The 25,761-nt window shown below is 37.2% G+C and overlaps 2 protein-coding genes across 7 annotated transcripts; one reads left to right on the top strand and one right to left on the bottom strand.

The window, feature by feature from the left end:
* Positions 1-2,706: 2,706 nt before the first annotated feature.
* Positions 2,707-15,275, bottom strand: SPATA22 (spermatogenesis associated 22). Of its 6 annotated transcripts, none has more exons than XM_027660277.1 (9): positions 14,935-15,275; positions 13,783-13,875; positions 13,239-13,367; positions 12,438-12,492; positions 12,207-12,302; positions 10,899-11,217; positions 10,442-10,571; positions 9,659-9,756; positions 2,707-2,939 (listed from the first exon to the last, which is right to left on the bottom strand). In XM_027660277.1, the coding sequence occupies exons 2-9, from the start codon at positions 13,823-13,825 to the stop codon at positions 2,754-2,756; spliced, it is 1,056 nt and encodes a 351-aa protein (XP_027516078.1). In that variant the 5' UTR covers positions 13,826-13,875; positions 14,935-15,275; the 3' UTR covers positions 2,707-2,753. The 6 variants fall into 6 exon arrangements, with proteins under 6 accessions (XP_027516078.1, XP_027516075.1, XP_027516077.1 ...); XM_027660274.1 differs by lacking the exon at positions 2,707-2,939 and adding an exon at positions 6,332-9,387; XM_027660276.1 differs by lacking the exon at positions 2,707-2,939 and adding an exon at positions 6,332-9,315.
* A 2,435-nt stretch (positions 15,276-17,710) lies between these two features.
* Positions 17,711-25,643, top strand: ASPA (aspartoacylase). Its single transcript, XM_027660333.1, has 6 exons — positions 17,711-18,161; positions 20,558-20,753; positions 21,905-21,998; positions 22,750-22,857; positions 23,483-23,592; positions 24,128-25,643. Exons 1-6 carry the CDS (start codon positions 17,914-17,916, stop codon positions 24,338-24,340), a joined length of 969 nt encoding a protein of 322 aa, XP_027516134.1. The 5' UTR covers positions 17,711-17,913; the 3' UTR covers positions 24,341-25,643.
* The last annotated feature ends 118 nt before the right edge of the window (positions 25,644-25,761 follow it).

Here is a 25,761-nt window from a genome sequence, read left to right as displayed (position 1 = left end):
TAAGACAAACTAATCCCCTTACAGCAGGTAATTCTAGGAAGAAAATTCATGCACACATCATATTTTACTGCTGGTGATAAGTACTAGTACTACACATCACCTAAACGTACTAACAAACACAATAAAATAAAACAGTTTCTTCTATTCTCTGTATTTGAGATCCATCTCTGGATTTCCATCCATTTCAACACCAGTATGGAAGGATAAACACAAGCTTAGCCAAATTTAAACATTCCTCATTCACAATACAGAAAACTATTCAATTATTGTGTTTCGTATGTTGAAAACTCCATCAGTCTTGCCAAAAGAAGTGGAAATGGAAATAGCCTTTTTTTGTCATGGTATCTGAGAGCGTTGTACACTGGTGCCCTCTGCACACACTCCAGAGAACTGCAGTGCTTTGACTTGGTTTAAAATAAACTGGAAAACGGTATGTGATGGATTTAAATAATTAAACAATTTTACAGGAGCTTAATGAAATGAATAAACCATTGCAGTGATAAGGAGATATAGATTATTAGATTTTAAAATAGCAGCAAATTCTTTTTTCCTTGAGTAGAAGTGCCATTGATTCAGTATTATCACCAACAATTTTTTTTGCTACAAAAAGCCCTATTTCCCCTGGAAGAAGTGCCCTCCTTTGTTTTCTTTAGAAATCAAACAACTTCAGAAATCTACTTCGTAAAAATAAAACCAAGCCTTGGCTCTCAAACCCTTCAGAGGAGAAACTGCCATTTACCACGTGGCTGTAGGACACCAGGGAAGCAAAAAGGATGAGGGTGAGACTGTAACTGTCTGGGAGGGCAAGAGATTATAGAGTAGAAATAAAATATGACTTACTGTTGACCCACTGTGCTGGACTTGCCTTTGGGCTGCCCTGCAGTCAGCAGTGGCTGGGAGTTACTGGGGGTGATGCAGACCCAGCAATAACAAACACTGTGTGTCAGATAAAAAAAAAACAAACAAAGAAAAACATGTTTTTAACAGGACCCAGTACCTGATGGGAGATAATCAAATGATCAGTCAAGCCATGTTAAAAAAAGAACTCAACTCCCCATTTTACCAGCAAGTCCCCTCACACTCAATTGGCTTCGTGCTGTAGAACAGACCCCAATACGTTGTCTGGCCTTATCACCTTGTTCGACAGCAGGATTACACCTCACAGAAGGGTGAAATGCACTCACTGCTGTATTCTGACACCTCTCAAAGTGCTGTTTGTTGTTGGAAAGCCGTGCAGAGGCGTAAGTGTTCTACGAGGAGCCTAAATGGAGCCCCACTGTTTCTTTGTGTGCTCTCCCAGCTCACTGTGCTGCTGACAGACAGCCCCATTAAGGAGTCATTAGCACCATGCCTGAAAGCTTGGCTTCTGCGGATAATAACGGGCTATTCAATATTTGGAGTCTTTGTAAGAAAGAGGGCACCTAAATGAGAATAATGAGGTCATTCTATGACATGCCCGAGGATATGAAACCATGGGTAACTTTTTAGCCCCTTTGATATGTGAACACGTACATTCAGCTGTGACAGATTATTTGTAGCCTTCAAAAAAATAAAGCTTCTTCCATCAAATCACACCATGCAACATCAGCACCAAGTGGTAATCAAAACACTGGTGTCACTGTCAAGCACAACCTTCAAAATAATTCTGTGTAACCCAATCAAAAAGAAAACATATATGGACAGATACGTGAAGCAGAGCGAGGGGTTGAGACAGTGTCAGAAAAGCAGTGATGTTTAACAGTAAGCAAAGGATTTTATGACAAAAAAGATTGTTTCCAATTCTGCATCACTTTTTTTTCACCAAATGAGATGCAAGGACTATTTCGGCTTTGAAAAGATGAACAAACTGTAATTTTAGTTTTAGACCTGAGTGTTGCTTAGAGTAGTGGCTGTTTCTCTTAAAACTGGCTCACTTTGCCAACATTTTACAGAAGGTTTTGCACCCCGGGGCTGTTTCCAGATTCCTCATGCAGTCGAGCAGTCTGGGTGGCAGTGGGGCCGTGCTGTGCACCCACTGGACACCACAGTCTCTCAGGCATCCCATTGCTTCACTTCCCAGCTGCACCATCCCAGGAGTGACTCTACAGTGCACAGGTCCATGGATTAGCACGGTTTAGTTGGTTCATCAGCTCAGTGGTTTAACACTCACGGTTTACAACAGCAGTAGGAAAAGTCTCCCTTTTTCCTGGTTGTTCTCCAAGGTCATTTCCCATGTTTCTGCCTACAGAGGTGGTGATGTGTGTTCCTGGGAGTGCAAGAGTGTCACATGACTTTCAGGCTGTGCTGGTCCTTAGCTCTATTTGTTCTTTTGGGAAAGCTCAGTGACCTTTGCTAAACAAGGTGACAGAATCACAGAATAGTTTGGGTTGGAAGGGACCTTCAAAAGTCATTTAGTCCAACCCCCTGCAGGGAGCAGGGGTGTCTTCAACTAGATCAGGTTCAACCTGACCTTGGATGCTTCCAGGGATGGGGCATCCACCACTCTGGGCAATCCATGCTGCTGTTTTACCACAGTCATCATGGGAAGTGTCTTCCTTGTACCTCCTCCTTGTATCTTCCCTCTTTTAATTTAGAGCTCTTACCCCTTGTCTTGTTGCAAGAGATGTGTGTCTAGTTTAGCTCCATTTTTACTATATTTTCATTTTATACTGTTTTTAGTGGTGTCATATGTGTGTAGTGAGAGGAGATCTGCATAATATAACTTACTTCTTTGTATTTAGCTTCAGCTTCTGCATATTTGGTAATGTCAGACCCTAGATGCAGAAACACAGCTGCCAAGAACTCAGTGTCCAGGTCTGTGGGCTCCCTCCTGTCCTGGGCACCCCCAGCAGGTGCAGCTGGTTGAGGATCAGGGAGTGTGAGATGTGCTGGGGATGTTCCTTGTGCTGGGAAGGACTTTCCCCTTCACTGTCTCCTGCAGCATCACCTTGGAAAGGTGCCTGGAAAGAGAGGAAGGCCACAGCAACCACTGAACAATTATTCATGAGGCTTAAAGGAAAGAGGGTGTTTGTGGGAGCAAGGGCAGGAGAAACACTTGGCTCTGACAGCTCCACTTCTTGGCAGGAGCTTCTCTTTGTGCCCCTCAGTGAGGGAAACACACTGGCAGGTTTGCTGCTGCTCCAGGTTCTCTCCTTTTAGCTTTTATTTTCTTTGCCTTACTGTTTTCTACAAGGGATTAACTCAGCAGTTCCATTTAGACTAGAAGGAAAGGTTTAATTCAAATTATTCAGGGACTTTACAGGCTGAGTGTGTTAAACTTTTTGACTTCATCCAATAATAAGCCCTCAAGCTTATTAAAGTGGTTTTTAATTAAAAAAGATTAATGAGGGATTGCCTGTTTTTAGTGGATACTTTTAAGATTAAGCCTCTCCAATATTATAATTGGAGTTATATGCACATGCCCTACCTGAAAGGCAATTACAAACACAGAGAATAGCATGTAGTGTTTGTTTTACAATCCTAATGTTTCATTAGATGTTTGCTGGTGATGAATTATCTATCAGCTCAAACATAACTGTTACTTCTGATTGCTGCTATTCTTGAATCACTACCCTGAATTTGAACAGAACAATATCCTGGAAGAATGGGAAGGCAGGAAAAGGGACTGCTCCATGGTATCTTTTCAGTACATAACAGAAAGCCTTTTAAAATACAATATAGATTTAAAATGCAGTGGCAATTCATGAGCAGAAAGGATAGAGAAGAAAACACGGTTTCTCAGTGTTCTCTCAACCACGCAGTGCTGGGATGGTGTAACCCCCTCACATCAGCCTGGCTCAGCACCTCTCCTCTCCCAAGGTGGGCAGAAACAGGCTCCAAGAGCTGCTCCTGGAGGATTTTAATGCATCTTTATCATAGCCATGATTTAAACCTTGGGCAGCCTTATTTTCAAAGTTGGGCAAGTGGTCCTGATGTTTGTTAAATTAATTGCGTAAACCATGATCTTTAAATGTTACATGTTATATTCATTAAAGACTGTAAAATCTGTGAAGGTCTATTAAAAGCTAATGGATAATGCAGGGTAATTGCAGGAGGCAAGTCTGGCTTTCCAACATCAAGGAGTGGCTTAAGCTTTGCTTTTATTTTAGACCTCTTTGACTAGAAGAAGTAAAGGATGCCTCACTTGGAGAAATTTCCTTCTTTAGCCCTGTGCCTTTACATACTGAACCTTTAGACTTCTACAGCATGTCCTGTTGTATTTATTTGGTGCTTTTGGAGCCCAAGCCGTCAAAATTAGGTAATATAAGAACTTTAGGTCTTAATATTTTAGGTCTCAACTTTAGGCTGAAAACTTTTCTAATCCTTAAGTTTACAGAGAGAATTCAAAAACCTATAGTGAGAGACTCCACTGCTAAAAGTTATTGTATTGGTTTTTATCTCGCAGTCTTTGGGATTTTTTAAACAATTTGAGTCTGTACTAATGAGAATAATGAGAAAGTGCTCACAGTGCCAGAACCTTATGAGCAGAATCTGGAAAACTACATTTGAACTCTTTCACTGAAAGTTTTTATTCGGCAGCACAAAGTAATTGTTTGTCTCAAGCACAAAAATGCTGTTGAGAAGAAAATGGAGCTGGTTTGGAATCTGCAAACTTAGGAATTCTCCTCTGGATTCCATTATATCTGAATCATCATACTTTTGACATGGCTTCATAATTTGGATTGGAGCGTTTCTGAAGTTGTGTAGTGGCAAGAGCTCTCATGAAAAAATCCCACCTTGCTGCCATGTCCCACCACTGCTGTGCACAAGAGGTAATTATGAAAAGGAAGAGAATCTGCCAGTCCTAAGGGGTGTTTTAAGCTATGACTTTTCCCGTTGATTTTAATATATATTTGCCTAAGATAAGGATTTTTTTTTTTCCAATGGAATTAACGTTCGATAATAACTGGTGTGTTTTCTTTCTCCTCTCTAGTGTTCATTATGGCTTCTGGGCTTTTGGTTTACCCTTTTGGTTTCAACTCTGCTACTGTGAAGAGATTCTGTGAGAACTCAGACATCTACTATGCAGGAGACTGCCAGATTGGGTGGGGGTACATGCTGGCAATTGTTGGGGTCATGTTGTCTGTCTTTTTACCATTCTTTGCAAAATATGCACCAAAAGAGCACATATCTCCAACTCCAATACCTACTATTTTATAGTATTTTATTACTGTTTTAAGAACAGAACATTCCTGTCTACAGGTAATGGGCAGAAATTATGATAGCACTTCCAGTTAGCTGTGTTGCTAAAGAGAGGAAAGGAGATGGGGAAGAGAAGGTCAGATTCACAAAGACCAAAAGTGCATTGATAGTCTTCCGTAAGTACGAGCAGAGAACACTCTGGAATTGAAATAAGATTAATCAGCAGCCTTTACACTGCTCTAAACAAATAGTGGCATAATGCCTTAGACAAAAAAAAAAAAAAAAAAATCAGTTTATCCTCAAAACATCTGTCTACCTCCCAGTTTCTTTTGTGTCTCAAAATCGTAAGTCTTAAAAGCTTCAATTCACTTTTGATATATTATTAAACGTCAAAACTTTTATGAACCCAGTAACTTTAAAATCAATTCTGATATTTTGTTACAATTATTTTGATTAGTGAAAAAAAGCACCTCCTAGTAGCCACGGCCTAAAATGAAGCTTGATAGCTAAAAAGAATTGTATACAAGAAAAAAGTTTCTTTTTAGTCTATATATGTATTTTAAGTTGTGGGCACATTTTTTACTACTGCTCTAATTGCCAAGATTTAGAGTCCTCTGCATGAAGACTTGCATAAAATTTAGAATTTTTTTTTCTGAGATCTACTTCCAAAGGCTTCACGATGATTTAATAGTTTTAACAACGGGGTGAAAAATGCTAAGAATTCGGTTTTGGTGTTTCTTAAATTATAATTTTAAGTGGAATTTTACAAAATTCATTGAACTATTACAACTTTAGATTTTGGGGTGTGCTGTTTGTTTTTTAAGGCTGAAAACAAAAATCTCTGTTTACAAAGCTGTCTGTGCCCAATGGCCCTTACATGTAGTGATAATACAAGCCAGAATGAACTAGATTCTAGTGTTTCCATTACAATTAAGAGTCCATTGCTGTAAAAAGACAAAAGTGAAGTGAAATGCTATTGAACACAACTAATAAGAATCTGATGCTGTGTCAGAACTAGCAAATGGCCATATTTCATTAGTCTGTATGGGAATTTTGTGAGGTCTGATTTCCACAATAGCACTGAATTCATTACTATCAAGCATTGAAATAAGTGCACTTGATTGCCTTAAGCAAAAGAAACATTGGGTTCTAATCTCACCCACCTGTTGTGTTTTTCCTTTTAAATAGAAATAGGATTCTAATTCTATTCTCATCTTTTATTTTCTATTATTTATTAAAAAAGAAAAATCACATAGATTATATTTAATTCAGAGATGTACTTCTTAGTTTTGTGTTTTGGCACAAACCAGGTGATCAAATTTATTGTTCTTCACTTAGCTGAGTCCAAGTGATTCCTGAATTTTTATTGTTTGTAAGGGAAGGTGTACGTGAAGGGACAGACAGAGACGTGCTGAGGATGTACAAGAAAATGCAAACAGATGGAACAATCACTGTGTTATCTTAATATACATCAAAGACTTCTGCAGTCTTGTTTACATTCCTCACCCTTCTAAACTTCAGTGGAAAGTTGTGCTGTTTTCCAAAATAATTGTCCTGTTGTTACATTTCCAGGCACTCTTAAGAGCAAATTCTGCACACAAATTTATCAAGTTCCATTACTGATCTTTGAAAATACAGATTCCAACGTAGAATGAAGTACACCGAGAAAGAGAGAGCACATGCTATGCACTTCTGCTCACAGGGACTAGGAAATTAAATCTTCCAAATATTTAACAAAATAGGTTGAAGGAATGCCCTAAAGTAAGAAGAATAAATTTCAGTCACTTCTGTTCAGTACTGTGCTTTTCAGTAATGTCTTACACTTCTTTTAATGAATGGCTGAAATGGATAATTTTCATACAAGAGTCAGAAAAGTGAGGAATAACAAACAACATGCAAAAAGAAAATAATCACCATGAAGTAGAGAGACAGAGATGCAGGCTTTTCTTTCCTAACCAACCTGTGCCTTTACACTAGAACCATTATACAAGACAGGATCAATATGGTTAAAAAGAAACCACCCAACAACTGAAAAATGTTGAGTAGTGTGTATAAACTGTATTGTGTAGGGTTTTTTCTGTTTTGTGTAATGTTTACAACTGTTCACTTAATGTTTCACTAGAAAAAGTGATTTGTTAGTGTAAAGTAGGAACTTTTTTTTTTTGCAAAGATCTAAACACTTACTGAAAGTAAAATCATTTTAGATTTTTATTAACAGCCATAACATACCCAGTAGACACAAACGACCTATTCCTGCCATTACTTATTAATGTAACTTTCAATGTGCAGAACTGGAAGCATCAATCATTCAGCTGGAATCAGTGGGACTACAACTCTGGGGTGGTGTTGATAACAGGCCCAGAGTTCAAGCTTCCTCTGTAATTTTAAAATACTGTTATGGCAGAGTCTTAACATTCACAACACTGCTGTACCAAATCCTTTACTTCTTAAACCTCAGCTTCTGATGTGAACATCATCAGCCTCTGCATCCTGTAATATTCTGCACCTTTTATGAGTTAAGCTAATGCTTCCATGTGCAACTTTAACATTTTATAATATACAAAGGGAATCAAATATGTGTATGTGACCACCACAAGGGATAGACAAAGCTCTCCTTGACACATCCATGCTCAGAACCAGCTTAGCACAGAAGGTGGAGGTGATAATGCAAGAGATTCTTACAGCAGTTAGTAAAGCACATACCTTAGATCTCAACTGGAACATTGGGGGGCTGTTGCTGACAATACATGTGCTGACACTGACAGATCACTTTTTTAAACAAAGACTGTCTGCGCGTTAAACTGTGTAAAAGCATTTTCCTGTTGCAAGTCAAACAATTTACTGGACCAGGTTCAAGTTTTATTCTAAATATATAATTTTTTAAGTGTAACTAAAAGCTGTATTTTCCATTAATGTGTTTCTGCGTTGACTAGCTGGCTCCTTTTTAGAATATTAACTGTTTTCTGTATTTGACTTGTTGGATACAATATTTCAATTATTTTAAATGTGAAATTTCCAATTGCCAACACTGTATAATAAAATAATAAAAAAACCCCCATCCTGTTTGCTATTTTCTTGACAAGTCTTTTGTTTTACAACTCCCAACAGATCTGCTACAAAGCTTTTGAAGTAGGGGAAAAGGAAATAGAAACAGCAGGAATAACCTGTGAAAGTCAATGTCTGAAGGCAAAAGGCACATAAACATGTACATGGTCCATCCCTCATGAAAGGTGTTTATATGGCAAAGGCGAGGAAGTTCTGCCTTCAAATAATTCTTTCTTTTCTACTTCCTCTGTGTCCTTGGGAATCTTCCTACAGCTCCAGGGTCTGTTGCTATTTTATACAGGTGTTGTACTGATTATTTGTTTAAAAAAAAAGAAAAAGAATCAAATAGCATATAAATGGGAACCCAAGGAATACCTGGCAGATACAACTGCATCCTGTGGAATCTTTATGTAGTACCTATTATGTTCATTTCTAGCAAGGCTTTTACACATGTTCTTGTCATCCAGCAAAGGAAAGGGCACCTGTTATTTGGAACTGAAGAGGAATAAAGACTATCTTTTTACTTTCTACCCAGAGAACTTTGTGATGTTTGTTACCTATTAAACCATGACCAAATACTCCTCAAGAGAATTATACAGTCAACATTTTGAAACAGGTATTGAAGGAATTTCTCAAAATTGAAGATAATGAAAAGCAATGGAAATCTGAATTCTAAGACAGTTGCCTTACTGCAAAATTTAGCATTTTAATTCAGAATTTCTCCAGTAAAGTCTAATCTACTATGTAACAAAACCCTGTTATTGCATATTTAACTGGGTAAGCTAAAGAAAGTAACAGTGAAACCAAAACATTGTTACTAACATTTGTTGGCTAACACAGCACAGTGATATTTCCAATTATTTAACCAGATTCTCCCTGTTAGTTTTGGGAAATGTTTTAGCATGTCCAGCCTTTCTGGGTAATGATCAGTGAAAATCAGAGAAACCATTTCAACTTCTACATTTCACTCATTGTTTTTACATATGCTGTCATCTCAGCATCTGCAATTTTCACAAAGTCTTGGAAGGTGTTCTGTTCTGGGGCAGTTGCTGGTCTTACAGAGACGCACTTGAGAACGTTCCTTTTTGCATCATAGTTCCCCATGCACCTGTGCACTCGGCCTCTAATTAGTCTTGGAAGCTCACGGTCCTTCATCAAAGCATAATAAACAAACAGAACAATTATGTCACCTACCATAAAAGCTTTCTGCATGGCTGGATTCTGAAGAACATCAAACAGAAGGAATTTGCATCAGCTTTTTTGTTATTATCAACTACCTAAAAGCTAAACTGAAATTCCCACCTTTTTTTCTGAAACAGAAGTCTAAGGATGCCTAAGTAGTGACAGGATTGTTGCTCTAGTTTGGGATCAATATGGTATAAGCATCTAGCCTGCCTTTTACACAGAATATTTCTGCTTTATCAGAACAACATATTATTAACTTCATAAAAGGGATTGGAGCCTGTGTTATGCACAGACACAGAATACTCACAATTTCATAAAACACACAAGGCAGGGTCTCCTTTCCATCTCTCAGAAGAAAGTTCTTTGCCCCATAAGCTCCAGGTGTGACTGCAGAATCCAGTGTGCCTGTGCCATTTACAGAAATCAGTCACGGTGTAAACAAAGAGCAGTACTAAGAATGATACCCCAAGACACCACGACATCATTTACCACACAAAAACACTGAGATATATCAAGTCAGCATCAGCTTTCTGTGGGAACACATGCAAATCAACTTTAAATATCTGCAGTCTTGTCAAAATAATAGCTGAGATGCCAACAGATTGTATATTCTTATTCACCTTGTTGTAAAGTTTAGTCATTTCAGCCTTTTGTCATGTTCATTTCTCAGACAACAGCAATTAAATGCAAAGTGTAATGCATTAAAAGTCTGTACCTATATTTAGAAGTACCCCAGCCTTGAATTTATTCCTACATTAATTGTATTAAGAATTATTGTCAAACCGTACCTCTCGACAGAAGGTTCCTGTAAAATAGGAAAATTGATGGTAACACATTCTAAAAACAAGGAAAGAAAATAAACAGCATGGGAAAAGCTTAAATGTTGGAAGATGACTGAATTATTAATTCTGTACCTATTTCAGTCACCTTTTATAGCTGAATGGATCTCCCAGAAGGAAAATTAGATGGTGCTCACAGCAACATTTTATGGGTTTAAGTATTTCAGCTATTGTGCCAAAAGTGAATAAAATTTCTCTCTCACTGGTGCCCTACCATTATTATCAGTTATAGCCCAATCAACTGTGCTTACCTAAGACTTCAAATAACAGTGCAGTTTTGTGAGAATATTGACTCCAGTGCCTCAGACTTTCAATGACTGCAGACAGGATTCGCAAAGAATTCCTTTTGTCTCTAATTTTTATTTGAGATGATGGAACTTCCTTTCAGAGGAGGACAAAAGCTCAAGTTAGACATACACACTCGTAATTTTGAAAGGCACACAGACATTTACATATTATGCTAAATAGCCAATATTTACATTAGAGCATTTGTTCAGAATATACAAACAACTCCCTGCAAGTTTATAACATAATATTGAGGATTTGTAGTTATTATAGTATGAAAATCTCAATTCTAAATTTTCAGAAACTTAAGTGTTTATTAAGACAGTTTGGGCTGACAAAAGCTTCATCTTTCATCAGTTTTCTTTTTTTTTTTTACTGCTTTCTTCGTTGTGTATTCCTATTTATTCTCCCCATAAGTTTTACCTGACTCTTTTCTTCTGGGACAAAATCAATTTGGTTTTCATTCATTTTATTTTGCTGAATATTGTAGTTAAATTTATATGCTGGACTATGACCCTGCAGACTTCTTGATGCAGGGTTAGGTTTCACTGGCCACTGTCCTTTAGCTGTGTTTGTCTGGCTGGTTTCTGTTTTGAGGAGCTGAGATGAATTACGATGGTTACCAGGGGGTTTTTGCTGCTGGACAGTTTTCCAATTATTTGAAAGGTTCCCAAACTTTCGAGTAATTCCACTATCAGACCTTGAATCTGCTGTGTTACTCAGAGTATACTCATTTCTGTTCCTGCAATGCAACATCAGACACAGTTCAGTATCACAGTATCAGTTCTGAATACTCAGATACATAATTAAGGTATATAAAAATAATCTATGTATTGTTGCTTTAGCTTTAAAAACATCCAGGCTTAGAGCACTTGAGTATACACTGAAATAAATCCACATGCAGGGCAGGGATCACACCTGTGCATAAATCCAGCTGACTTCAACAGGCCTTAAAACTTTGCTCAATTATTATCCTGCCCTGTACAAGGGATCTTTCCTGATCCAAGATTCACATTTTTTTTCCATAAGTCTAAAGTAAAATAAACAAAGTTTCTTCTGAGAGCGATGTTTCCAAATTCTTCTACCACCATCAGTGAGGAAATCATTTTACAACAAACTCTAGTGCTGACATTATTATTTCTAACACATTTCTTTAATAAAGGCAGCTCAGAAATTAATCCTGTTCCATTTTGTCTTGTTTGAAACATTCACTCTCTTTTTGCCCTTGGAAAGGAACAGGAGGAAAGGAACAAATGGACAGTTGTAACATTGCTGGAAGTTTTCCTGCCACCTCCAGGCATCAGAATCCATCAGCTTTTCCTGACTCTGTAAAAGCACAGTTATATTTAGTCTTAATTATAAGTTTTTATATAAAATAAGCTGATAGAATCTTATTTGAGTCTATTGATAGATTTGGGTTGGAAGTGGGCAAAACTTCAAGTAAAGGCAAATCTCAGAAAATTACCAGCAAAATTCCATCAACTTTTATGGTAAGACTGAATTATAGGCCTGATATTAGGTCTAATTAATAGTCCTCATTAGGTACACTGGAAAGATATGTCATTTCAGTGGGGTTTGGCTCATAAGCACAATGTAATTATTTAGGACTACAGTGATGATCTGAGAATTAAAAGGGTCTCTCTGAATGCTACAGGAATATGGGAAAATGTAAGATGTATTTTCACATGAGAACAAAAAGGAAGGATAATAGACATTAAAGACTCCACCAACCTGCAGGCAGCCAAGTTTTTTCCAGCATTTGCTAAATTAAACTTTGATGCATTTGGTGGTTTCATGAGGGAAGGAGCCACCTGATGTTCTGTTTGGCTTTCAAATATAAGTTTAAAGTATCAGTGACATAGTAGCAGCTTTATTGTAAGACAGACACATGGAGCATAGTTTGTGAAACAATTAGTACCCAAATAAAAATCAAAAAGCAACAAATAACCTGCTTTTACATACCCACTGTTTGCTGCTTTCTGCAGTTCAGCCACTTCTGGGTTTGCAGTTCCCCAGCCTAATTTTCAAAAGGCAAAGGATTGAATATGGGTACAAACAGAGAAGATTGAAAGGTAATAGGTCTGTTATGTAGGGCTCCTACTCTATATCTGCCTAATGTCCCACAAACAGGCTCACACAGGAAGGAGAAGGTGAAAAAAAAAAAAAAGGGAATGGGATCCTTTGATATTTGTAATTATAAGGCAACTTCTAACAAGTAGGCTGCTTCTCTAGACAAGGTTCACTTACAAACATTAGACTCGTTAGCAACAGAGACTTTTTACTGTATTATAAGGAAACTTTTTAACTTTATTACAAGTAGACCATAATGAAAGCACTAAAGGCAGAATTCTACACTGTTCTTTCCAAGCCCAAACTGAAGAACAGAAGTTCCTTTCTGGACTACAAGAAAGACATCTTATAAATGTTTCTTCTTGTAACACAGGACTTGAATGTTGATTGAAATCAACTGAAAACAAAAGGTCGGTTTCAAGAGACTCGATGTAAATGCCAGTGCTACTTCATTCTCCAACACACAAAGAGTCAAACTCCCTCTAGGCACAAAGTATAAAAAGCTCAATTGTAAGGAGGAGAAAGAAGTTTCCTGGAGGACAATTTTTACATAATGAACTTTTCAGAAATAGATATAAAGGGTGCATAAAGTTCTTGATAAAGACAATGTCTGATTACATAGAATACAATCAGGAAGTTAAGATTTATTTGATTTAGAGTCTCTAAAAAAAAAATAAAATATATCTTATTTACCAAATGATGTGGGAGAGAAGTCATATGGACGAGTCCCAGAACCGGCACCTGGCTCATTTTTAATTGGATTTGAAGTGAGGGGCTGTCTAGTTCTTTTTTTCTGATTGAACAGTGGTACAGGCAGACAACCTAAAATTAAAATTCAAGTAATAATACCATATTAATAGCAAAACACGTAAAATAAATAAATAAAATGACTTAACAGTTATTTTATATCACCCATAGGAATTACATTTCATAAACACATAACAGACCATTCTGTCACAGAACTCATATTCCCAGCCCTCTGTCCTGCACATAATCTTGTGAAGGAAACCTTTCCCTGAGTGCCCAGTTCCCTGAATCCATCCAAAATCTTGCCCTGTGCTGCAATAAACAGGTAACCCATTGAAGTCCACTCAGGAAATGGGGATCTAGGGCTGAATTCTGAACATCCTGTGTGCACACTGCATGTATAGCTACGTGTGTATATATATAAAAAAATATATTTATATATAAAAGGATAATGAGGTCTGAATGGTAAAGCACAAAACAAGGACAGTACCTGCTGTGCTGCGAGTTGAGGTGTCACCAAAACTCCTTTTCATTTCTTTGCTGAGTCTTAACAGGCAACAATGTATTGATTACTCCAGATTTGCTGTATGGAAGTTAGATAAGCAAAGTAAACTAATTAATGCCATAAACACATCCAAATTTTATGTGATTTTGGCAGTTTCTGTGAACTCTGCAGACCCAGTGACTGGCATCACTTCAGACACAAGCCTAAAACATACAAGCAGCTGTAGTGCATTTAGAAAATCCACAGATACATACGTAACATGCAACTGGGTTTTCCAGATTAAAGGCCCAAATGATTACATTTTTGAAGCAAAAGTTGTATTCTCTACTTTTTTTAAGTGCTGAAAAAATATTGAATTCACTCCTGAATTTAAAACTACACATACATCCAAATACTAGGATTTTTTTTTTTTAAATTCCTGTAAATGAAACACTAATAAAAAAATGCATATTTATATGTTGCAGCCAAAGGTGATGGCAAGGTACAAAGCTTTGAAGACAAAACCAATTTAATTATTATGTGAAAAATAGCATCATGGTTCAAAAATAAACTTATTTTCTGTACTTCATGGTACAGATCTAAAACCAATTCCCTCATACATAAAGTACATCACAAATCAAAAAGACATTACTATAAACCAAATATTACAAACAGAAGAAATATATAGTAGCATGTTAGGTATAGGTACTTTGCCATATTTGTTTTTTGATTAATCTATTTGTAATCTTTGTGTATTACTGTACACACTGAGGATACTACAGAGACTGTATGCAGCTTTACTTGCTATTCTATCAGATTTAGCTACTGGTGCATATTGCCTTCAGTGGCATATGAAGAATACTGCATATTTAGATGTATAAATAATACAAGACATTCCCTCTACATTTATTTTGATCTGACAGTTAACCGTACACAGCTATTAAAGATGTTAATAAGAATGAAGCGCAGCTTCTGCCACAGCTGACTAATAGATCAATTTAGTCTTTACTTCTGTGAGATACATCAATTACACATGCGATGACATTAAAGCAGCCTCTAGTCCATTGTTATTATACAATTTAAAGCATATTCCTAGCACTATGAAACGTAATGACCCCCAGTAAAACACTTGTAAAATAAAACCCCATTAAGTTTTACATTTCACTTTATAGAGAGTTTTTGCACCGCATAGGAGCTTAGAGCGTGTTGTTTTCTGGCCTCTTCTGAAGATAAGCAACTAAAACCCAGAGAAAACGCTGTAGAAAAACAGTAAGCTCAGGCAGAGCAGGGTGACCCTCGGCAGTGCCTCACACGGAGGCGGCAGCGCCGGCCGCAGGCTCTGGCGCCTTCGGGTGAGCCTGAGGGAGTGGAGTGAGGGCCAGCCCTGAGGGCCTGGGCTGAGGATTAGCCCTGAGGGACAAGGATGAGGGACAGGGGTGAGGGTCAGCCCTGAGGGACTGGACTGAAGGACAGGGGTGAGGGTCAGCCCTGAGGCGAAGCCCGCCAAAAATAACGGACACTCGGCCGCGCGCTCGCGCCTCAGGCCGTGCGAAAATGGCGGGAAGGCACTGCGGAAATGGTGGGAAGGCGCTGCGGGAGCCCCGCTGAGGGAACCCCCCGGCCCGGGCTGGGCCGAGGAGCGCGGTTCCCAGGAACCATTAAATCATTAAATCAGTCCTAGGTGGGACTTAATCACCACGTGTAAACTGGCCCACGTGGTGTCCAGCATCAGCCTAAGAGAACACAGGGCAGGAGCTGAATCCCCACAAATGTGTGAACACAGACGTGGATGTAAATGAAATTATCCACAGTTTCACGTTGTTTTCCTCTTCAACCACTGTTCTGGCTTTTACATGTGGCTGGTTTCAACTGTGTAAAACAGTGCTCGGCCCTGTGCTTGGAGCCTGTTTTGTAATGCTTTTTCTTCAGCCTTGGAAGGATCTGGAGAACCACACTGCAGTTCTATACACTGTATATATACACACATACACGTACCTTCATGACCTTAATAGCTAGGTTTAATTTCATTTACATGTTATTATTACATATGTTTTTCAGCTTGTGGCTTGCACGCCAAGCTCTCAGATGCACAATCACACATCTGTATGTAGCACATCAAGCCAATCTGAATTCTTAATAAACTAAATATCCTACATAATTTTTCAGAGTACAAACACTGGCAAAGCACGGGAACAAAGGATTGGTTCCAGTGTTTATTTCCGAAGAGTTAAAACTTTCCAAGTGTTTACATTTATCCCCAGATTGGTGGGTGCCTGTCCCGGGAGACCAGGAGTTAAAATGTTTGGACCGTAAGTGCTCCAAGGGGATAAAAGAAACCTCCAGGGCTTTCGTTCCTAAACTCGTGTTTGGAAATTCACTGTCCTAAGAACGCTGCTCTCAGGAGACAAACTTCTTGCATGTTAAATGAGGGAAGCACACAGACGATCTCTGTGTTTCGTTCAGCTTTTTGGAAGGAGTTATAACCATTACAGTGCTAGCAGCAATAAAAGACAAACTATATGTTCTAGCCCTGTACGTTTGCATTTTGCCATTTATTCCTCAAACTGATGCCGTGTTTAAATGCGGCAAACCCAGATACAGATCACGAATCCTGTTTTCGGGCAGTGTGTCAATGGTCATTTTGGCACCACCACTGAAGAGACAGGTCAAAGGACAGCACAGACTGTCCAGAGCTGTAAAATACAACTTTACTACTTTGTTTAATAAATTACTTACTCTGATTAAATATCTGACAGCTTCTAAGTACAGGAGCAATACAGTTGAGTGTTAAAGTAAACAGTCTCTTTGTATTAACTTGCTGTAAGGTTCAGCAAATCTGAATGCATAAACTGAAACAGAGAGAGGAACTTTTGTAGGAAATATATTCCTGGCAGAACTTGTCTAGATAAATTCTGTTTAGCTTTTCCTAGACCTACAGTCTGTCAGCCTGGGTTATAAAGCCTCTCCCAGGCACTAGCCAAACACTCTCTCAGTCACTGGAGTGTAATCTTAATAAAAAGGAATTGTTCAATAAACATTCTTTATTCCCTTGCAGTGTAACATTTTTTTATGTTTATATTGCGTGTCAGATACTAATTGCAAATACTTCTGTCACTGACAGCAGTAAAACTTATTTTTCTGTTATTAAGACCGTTTATTCTAAATGCTTTGATCCTCAGGATGGAAGTTACAGCTGCTCTTTGGCTTAAGTTTCAGAAGCCTTTTCGAAAGCTTTTGGAAATGGAAGAAAAGTTGCTAAGTTTTTTGGGGGGAAGAACACAACTATTGTCCCATTGCGGTCTAGATCTGTTTCCTTTTTAGTAAGAGACTGCAGAAGTTAGAGGGTTGTCCCTGGCAAAGTTGTTTCAGTGTGTTAGAGGTCTGTGTTAGCAGATCCCGAGATAGAACTGGAACCAGGAACGCTTGGTAAGTCAGTCATGGATAAATTGCACTGTAATTTCAGCTCGTGTTCCTTCTAATGACTGCTCTTGAGATTTCTAAAACGAAAAAGGTCGTACAAGCCCCAACATGCTTTGAGGAACTCAGCTGTTCTTGGTTTTTTAGATTAAAATACTTGATGTTTCAGCATTTTGTGCAGGACTAGAGCCAAGATACGATTCTTATTCTACTGGTTTTGCTCCCTTTAAATTATTCTGCCCTTGTATAGTGTAATATTTATGCAACCAAATGTACATGAGAATACTTGTTACACGTAGTTTGCAGTGCAAAAATGTCAGAGATATATAAGTGCATTATTAAAGTTTACATTAAAAAAGTCTTTTATACTGTCATTAGTACAGGATTTACCTACATAGCATATATTATTAGAGGTTTCCTGGAGAAGTTAACTTTTGAACTGTGTAACAGTACCATGAGCAGCCTTGGAGACGTTACTAAATAGGGAAACCGGAGGGGAGGCTCCTTGGGAGGGAGGAGGGTCAGGTTGGCAACTCCCACCTCAAAACAGGAGTCGAGAACTCTTAGAGAAATGTTCATTCACTTTCTTTCCCATCTGACCTAAACAGGCTTAAAGAGTCTCCTACTGAAAAGAATTTTTTCTTTCTTTCTTTTTGGAGGCAAACGTTTTACTTTACCGTTATTTTCTGGTTTGCCTTCAGCAACTGTCAGAGCTGAAGCATGACTTCCTCCTCCTCCTCCTCTGCTCTTGCTGAACCTCCGGTGAGACGGGTCGGTATCTTCGGGGGAACTCATGGCAATGAGTTATCAGGGGTGTTACTGGTCAGGCACTGGCAAGAGAACGGAGCTGAGATCCAAAGACCTGGGATGGAAGTGAAACCATTTCTCACCAACCCCAGAGCTGTGGAGAAGTGCACGAGATACATTGACTGTGATCTCAACCGGGTTTTCGACCCTGACAGTCTTGGGTAAGAACAGTTGGACTTTCTGTTGTTTTACTTTTAAAACTGTAGTTTTAAAAATCCTTTCCAGATTAAAATGTTAACACGAGTTCCACTGCTGCTTTAACTGTGTGGTCACATAACTGAAATCACTGACCTTTAACCCAAAAAAGAATGAACTGCCGGAGTGTTAACAGATTCATTCCTATTGCTGGCAGAATGACTCTCGAGCCAACACATTACCTTAAACACAGCATTTTAAAATAGTATTAGATCAGCTGTATTTGTGTGAATTGGAGTATCACAGTTCTGGGTTGCAAAGTCATTATTTCTCACTGTCTTGTGCAATTTAGCTTTGGAGCTCTTCTGAATACAATTACACTTGCAGGAAATGGCAGATAAAAGCAATTTAAGTGTTGACATCCGAGTATCTGAAAGAATGGAACACAAAGCAGGGAACTGTATTTAATTCCACTTATGTACAGTAAAAGATGAAAACTTGAAATTTGCTAAATTAGAAATAATCTGTGGCAAAAGGATAGCCAAAAAATCTCAATAATTTAACTGACTCATTATTTTAGAAGAAATGCAACCTGTAATTACTGTAAAATAGTGATTTTACAATTTGAATAGGATTTGAAGTTTCTGTGCTCTTGAGATACCTATTCCAGAGGTGAACTTTGCTGTATAAACATTCTTATTCCTGGTATAGTTTCATGCTAACCAAGTAATTCTGTTTCAGAACACTTTTAATGGTAAAGGTGAATACCACTGAAGGAAATACATATTGCATATATTTTGCAAACATAGTTACTCTTACCCTGCACACCTTTTCAGCTGCCTTTTCATCTTAGATATAATAATCAACAAAAAAATTCTAAGATAAACAGATGTTAACACATAAGCGTTGAGGTCATTCTTTTAATTGTTTATTTAGGAAAAAAATACAAAACCCAAAAGTGGTTTTGTTTGCTTTCAGCTGCTTTGAACATAAAACACTTGAAAAAACAGCAGACTAAGACACCTGCAGGTTGTCTTCATTTTTTAAATAATACTCCTCAGTAAATCCTATTAAGTTGCCTGGTCCTGTTAAAGCACTACTGACTATTTGGAGTAGCTTCCTGTGATCCCTTTCAGTGTAGAACCTTCAAGATTATAAATTAAGATTTTACAAAATAAGAAAAAGGAGAGTGAAATCCTTATACTACTCCAAGTAATGGTGTAAGTCCCACTGGCTTCAATAAGAAGCATAAATTTAAGAGTCTTATGTGAAGAAACCTCAAATTCCAAAGACAGAACTAAAGAATACAAAGGTAGATTATGTGATACATAGAGGCAGAAATAGAAAAAGGAGCTTTAGGGGCTCACATAAAAAAATCTAATCCACCTCCATCACAACCATGGAACAACTGCAGACATTCCTAGCAGATTATGTCTTGCCATGTCTAATGATCCAGCAGTGGTGATCCCATAATTTTTCTCAGCAACCTCCTGTGATGCTTAAATACCCATACAATTACTAATGTGTTTTGATAGCATTTCACAAAAAACTTTCTTTATGCAACATAATACCAGTATTTCTTAAAAAATTCAAATATTACAAAGCTGGAGCTGTACTGAGAAAGAAAACTGAATTTAGTGCAAAACACTGCAGGTGTGTCTGGACTGTACACAGGTGGTATCCCAAGCCTGTCATCCAAACCAGATTTACTGTCCACAGGGACCAGGTCTGAGGCCACAGAAGCTCTATACACTGTTATTACACAGGATAGATGTGTCCTACAGAGCCCTCACACACACTGGAAGCAGATCCCAGACATTTCCTTAGGCTGAGACCTATTTTTTTTTAAAGGATAATACAGGCTGAGTCACCTGAAATCACAAGTATTAAAACTTAGGAGGAACAGATTTGAGGCAGCAAAATATTCTGTGAGCTTTGAGACTCAGGAGGGCTGAAAGCCATAGAATATGAGCAGATAAGAAATAAAACAAGATACAAAATACCTTGAGAGTGATGTCCAAGGCAAAACATCATGGACTGATGTCTGAATATTGTCATCAGTAGGAAGTGGATCCAGTCTTGGAAGTGCTTCAAGTTGTTGATAAATTTTTAGTTGGTTTTATGCATAGGGGGAAATTTTGAGATGCAAAGAAATGAGAGAAGTAAATTGTCTCCAGCTACAATCAGACTGAATGATTCTAACACCCCTCTGCACAAGACACATAACAGTAACACCTGTGGAACAATCCCACTTGCTTTTTTCAAGCACAAATTCAGCCAGTTTTAAGAGTTTGGTAATTAAATAGGTGATTTCAGCTCCAGTCCATTATGGAATTAAAGTCAAAAGAAAAGGCTACACATGTTTTGTTGACTGTAAAGCCATGGAATGAGCTCACTAATTTCTTTGTGCTGATATTAACAGCAGGCCAGTGGTGGAAGATATTCCATATGAAGTGAGAAGGGCTCAGGAAATCAATCATATATTTGGTCCAAAAGGTAGTGATGATGCCTATGACCTTATTTTTGACCTTCACAACACCACTTCTAACATGGGTGGTACCCTTATTCTTGAAAACTCCAGGGATGACTTTACAATTCAAATGGTTCATTATATCAAGGTAAAACTAATTTAAATGAACTATTAAAATAGATTATTAGTTGTAATGTTGTATTACTATATATTATTTTGTAGTTTCTTTAAATATACTATTTTTTATTCTGCAAAACTGTTTAAAATATTTAATTACTCATAGGATGGGTTTTTTTAATCAGAGATAATTAATAATTTGATTATAATATCAGGTAATTCAGATTTTAAATCATCATAATAATCTTCATGTATTAAAATGAACATTAGTAAGACTGATGGGCAAAAAGGAATGCTTAGAATAACATCTATGAAAATTAATGTTATTTAATCTGCTTTCACACTGATCTGTCAGGAACTTGGATAAATTTGGGTCACACATGCTAAATAGTTAAACATTAATTTCATTAAATAAAGACATGTAAAAAATAATGGAACTGGGTAATGAGAAATGTTCCCTTCATCAGTATTTATAGGAATAGTGATATGGTTTTAGAATCTGTTTGATTCTGCTGTTCCTGAAGCTGATAAATTTTAATAGAGTCAGGTTTGCAAAAGTGCTGGTTGAATTCTAGTGACAATGACTGATGGAATCCAGGTTGGGCCAAAGGTGCGGAATTTTAATTTTTTTCCTTAGAAACAAGGTCTATTTTAACATTTTAATTTTTTCTTATGATATGTATTCCACATAAATCTTTCTAAGATATTTGGAGCTACAGAAAACTGAAATTACATGAAGGGCAATGGGGGGCAGTCATCAAGAAAGATGTCTAAACCAGCAAAAATGGCAAAAAAGAAGATTGAAATAAGGCTTAATTCACAATCTGTGTCCTCATAACAGAATCTAACACTTAAAAACCAAAACAAGGTTGAAACCTGCTTTAGAGTATTTCAGTTCTAAGTTTTGGAACCCTGCTGAGGGGATTTTTCTCTGCTGGCAGTCTCAGACTAGAACTGTGCTCGGTTGTGGTTCAGTGGAGCTGCCTGGCCCGAGTTAATGGAACCGAGACCAACAAACACAGCTTTGTGCATTTTCTAAAGATGTCCTACTTCCTTGAGGGCCTTGAAATAAAGGCAACATATTGAAGACATTGTGTAAATCACTTCTGCATCAGTAATCTTTTGTGGCACAACATTTTAAACCATTTGCATAACAAAGGCATCTTTAAACCGTCTCCACAGAAGGCTTTGGCTCCAGAACTCTGCCCTGCTCTGCTCATCGAACATCCCAGCCTGAAATATGCAACAACTCGATCTGTAGCAAAACATCCTGTCGGTAAATATGAAAACTAAAGACTATTTTAAGCCACCATAAATGATTTAAAACATGGTTGTTTCCAGATGTGTTCGTTTCACTGTGTTATGATCACCAGTAGTTGTTTGTTTGACAATATGCTTATTGAATCGAATTTATATGATTATTCATTCTTCTGAAGAGTTCTGATTTACACAATCAGAGTTCTGGCTTGCAAAATGCAGGAGCCAGATGGAAATTCTTAAACTCAATTAACTCACTTCTTGCAGAAAATATTTATAATATACGAGGAGAAGGAGGAAGTAACAGAACCAGAAAATCAATGTTTATGTCCTCTAAATAAGGCTGAAACGCTGTTTGTTAGTCAGGAAGAGATGATGTGATAAAGGAAGGGGGAACTGATGTTCTGCATGGAATTGGTTAACTTTTTCATTTACGGAATCACAACCATAACAAAAAAATAATCATTACTTTGCTTTTCCTATTAAACAATGAATTCTCTAAAATGCAGCATGAATAGACAGCATGAGGAAAAGAATAAGAGAAAAAAAATACATATTGGCTCTTTCTCCTACCCTCATAGCACACTCAAAAATGTACATACAATTCTTTAACTGACCCAGATTGGTGAGCTAAATTATCTGTTGCCTTAAATCTCACAGAACTGTGCTTTACAATTCTTCTTAAAAACATTAAACACCTATTTTTGCTGTGCAGTGTAAGCCTGTGTTATGTTATTGCAACATTAATAATCTCCCTCATCTGCAAACAGGTGTCGAGGTTGGGCCCCAGCCACAAGGTGTTGCTAGAGCTGATATTTTGGACAAAATGAGGAAGATTGTCAAACATGGCCTTGATTTTGTGCAGCTTTTTAATGAAGGTAATGAGAGATTACAACCTCCTGTGTCATGTCAGTGGGCTGTTTTAAGAGAATATTTAAAATAGGCTGGGCTACAACATTTTTACCCTTAAACAGGTACAAAGGGACAGGGAGAGAATTGCTCTCTAAAATTAAAGTCAATACATTTGGTAAGATTTGGTTAGACCAGGGTACTATCTGAAATACATCCTGACAAAATAGGTGTTTAAAATTCTTTCAGAGTAAATTTTATCAGTGGGGTTTGGGGTTTGTTTTTTTTTTGGAAGTAGAAGGAACATAATGCAGTTTTGCATGTCAGAATATTTCCATTATTGTGCTGGAATGGTAAAGATTAAAAACCACTGATACCATTCTGTGCTGTGCAGCATTACCAAACACAGGCCTTTCATTGATTTCTTCGTCTACAAAATAGATCTTTTTAACTATACAGGGAAAAGTCACATTTCAGCAGCAAATTTAGGCCTGGGCTTCATATGCTACAATATGAGACTGGATCATCATTTTGCAACTCACTTTGAGGGGACAACCCAATGGTTTGAGCCATTCTAAAGAGAATAAATAATGTATTGTTCTTTTTAACAGGCAGTTGTTCATTTTGACATTAAATTACATTTATTCTTTCTAGGAAAGGAATTTCCGCCGTGTACAATCGAGGTTTTTAAAATAATGGAGAAAGTAGATTATCCCAGGAATAAGAATGATGAAATTATTGCTATTATTCACCCTAAACTGCAGGTAAATGCTAGAATAGTTTCTATTTCTGACATTTTCTACGTATTCTTGTGTTGCTCCTGCTACATTGTTGTGTATTTTAGTAATAAATATTTAAAATGCCAATATTCCCAATGGGTTCATTGAATACTGCAGACATTCCCTATGGTTCACTAAGGTCATCACTATTTCAGGGACAGTCTTGGGAATCACTGAATCTAAAATGAGTTATGAACCTAAAACTGAGAAGAAAAAGACAATATGATAGCTTATATTTTAAAATATAAATCTAATTTTCAATTGTAAAATTTTTTAGAATACATTTAATCAATTGTGAGCATCTGCAGTTTCCTTCTAGTTCACCTCTGCCAGTGAATTCTCTACCAGCCTGAAAATGAGGGCCAGACACCTAAAATTACCAGCTGCAGATTAAAAGGAATTCTTCTAAAAGCTTTTGTCATAAACTGCAGATATTATAATTATTGAGCATAAACTCAGGAATTACAGAATATATAAAAACTTGAAAGTAAACATATCCTATTTATTTTCTTTCCCTAAGGATCAAGACTGGCAGCCACTGAACAATGGTGATCCTTTGTTTTTGACTCTTGATGGAAAAGTAATTCCATATCAAGGGAACTGCACAGTCTATCCAACATTTATTAATGAAGCTGCATATTATGAAAAGAAACAAGCTTTTGTAAAAACAGAGAAAATTAAACTCAATGCAAAACACCTCAGGTCCTCAGTCTCAAACCAGAGCACTTCTTAAGAGTTTATTATGGATTTTCTGTAAAAAAGTGCGTTTCTTTGTGAAATCCAGGGTCATTCAGCAGTAATTCATGGAATAAATAGGTAAATGCAGAGTCTAATTTTAAATTGTAATTTAATTAACCTTGCTGAGCACTTTTAAGATGAGACATACTGTCAGAATGCTGATTATGACTCCTGTTTACTTGTTCTAAAGGATTCCTAGAGATGTAAAGAATATTTTATGAAGTTTTTATGAAGATGCTTATCCACAAGACTACATTATATATAAAAAACCCTACAGTTTTTCTATTTTATAACCCCAAACCTCCAATAACCAACACTTTTTAAAATGGGGTGAGAGCCTTGAAACTAATTCCTCAGATAAACTTACAAAATGTGAGACAAAGAAACAGCTGAGGAGAGAGAAACAAAGGTATATAATAAATGATATTATCTGCATATGTGACTAATTCCCACTGTGCTGAAGTGGAGGCCTTGGGGTTTGTTTTTCTTTTTATACTTACAAAGATAAAAATAAGCTAAAAATACAGGATTCCTGAGAAAAATACACTAAAATGAAATGTAAAGCTTTTCCAAGTATTACAAGATTAATTCAAGCTCTTTCTGATTGAACACTGATTCAAAGACAGAAAGGGTTGGCTTTAGGAAGTACTGAGTAGTTGGGAACATACTGGAGCAATATTGAAATTCAGAAAGAAAAGATGTGCTTAACCAGTGAACCTTTAGAAGAAAATTTCTATTGCAATGGAAAAAACCAGAAATTTACAGTCATTGAACTCCCTAGATGTATCCACCTACTGCTGATAACATTTTCCAAACAAAACTTTCATCAGCTGTTGTACCCCAAAAGTTTTCAGAGAAAAAGGCAAGATTTAAGCAATTACTTGGGTTTTGATGAAGAGCAATGCACAAACCATACCTGAGTATTTCAGAATGGAAATTCAGAAGGATTCCACATGGGGAGACTTCTCAGAATTTCGAGACTTGTTCTGTATCTGCAGAGAGAAAATCTGTCATAGGAACTGAGAAAGAGAAGAAAATGGGGGTTTAATTTATTTTCTTAAGTTGTTTTTAACGTATTTGACAATTTAGTGATAAACATTAAGAACTTTCTAATTAACTATTAACCAAAAGACTAATTGTCCAGATAACTCCCATATTATACCTTTTGAAAAGTGATGTCTTCCTTATTTACTACTAAATTTAAAGTATTTTTTCCTTGTCTTCGTGTAAGTCCTATGGCAATCAAATAAAAACAAAGGACAGAATGCTTATTGAGTTACAAGTTTTATTTCTTTAATTTAAATAAACATTTTTGTATAAAAAGCACAGAATCACCTGCTCCAGTCATCATTCACAGTGTCCTTGGTGAGAGCCTCGAGACAGGAGCCAGCCTGTGTGATCTGCCAGAGCTCTGTG

Source organism: Corapipo altera, unplaced genomic scaffold (assembly GCF_003945725.1).
Source record: "Corapipo altera isolate COAL_440 unplaced genomic scaffold, ASM394572v1 271, whole genome shotgun sequence".
NCBI lineage: Eukaryota > Metazoa > Chordata > Aves > Passeriformes > Pipridae > Corapipo > Corapipo altera.
This window is presented reverse-complemented; position numbering and strand designations above follow the sequence as displayed.

Coding starts and splice junctions, on each gene's coding strand:
- SPATA22 (XM_027660274.1), bottom strand. CDS start 13,825: ATGAAAAGGAGTTTTGGTGACACCTCAACTCGCAGCACAGCAG. Junction 12,303..12,437: donor CAGAAAGCAGCAAACAGTGG/GTATGTAAAAGC, acceptor TATATTTGAAAG/CCAAACAGAACATCAGGTGG. Junction 9,757..10,441: donor ACTGTTATTTGAAGTCTTAG/GTAAGCACAGTT, acceptor TAAATGGCACAG/GCACACTGGATTCTGCAGTC.
- ASPA (XM_027660333.1), top strand. CDS start 17,914: ATGACTTCCTCCTCCTCCTCCTCTGCTCTTGCTGAACCTCCGGTGAGA. Junction 20,754..21,904: donor AAATGGTTCATTATATCAAG/GTAAAACTAATT, acceptor CCGTCTCCACAG/AAGGCTTTGGCTCCAGAACT. Junction 21,999..22,749: donor TGTAGCAAAACATCCTGTCG/GTAAATATGAAA, acceptor ATCTGCAAACAG/GTGTCGAGGTTGGGCCCCAG.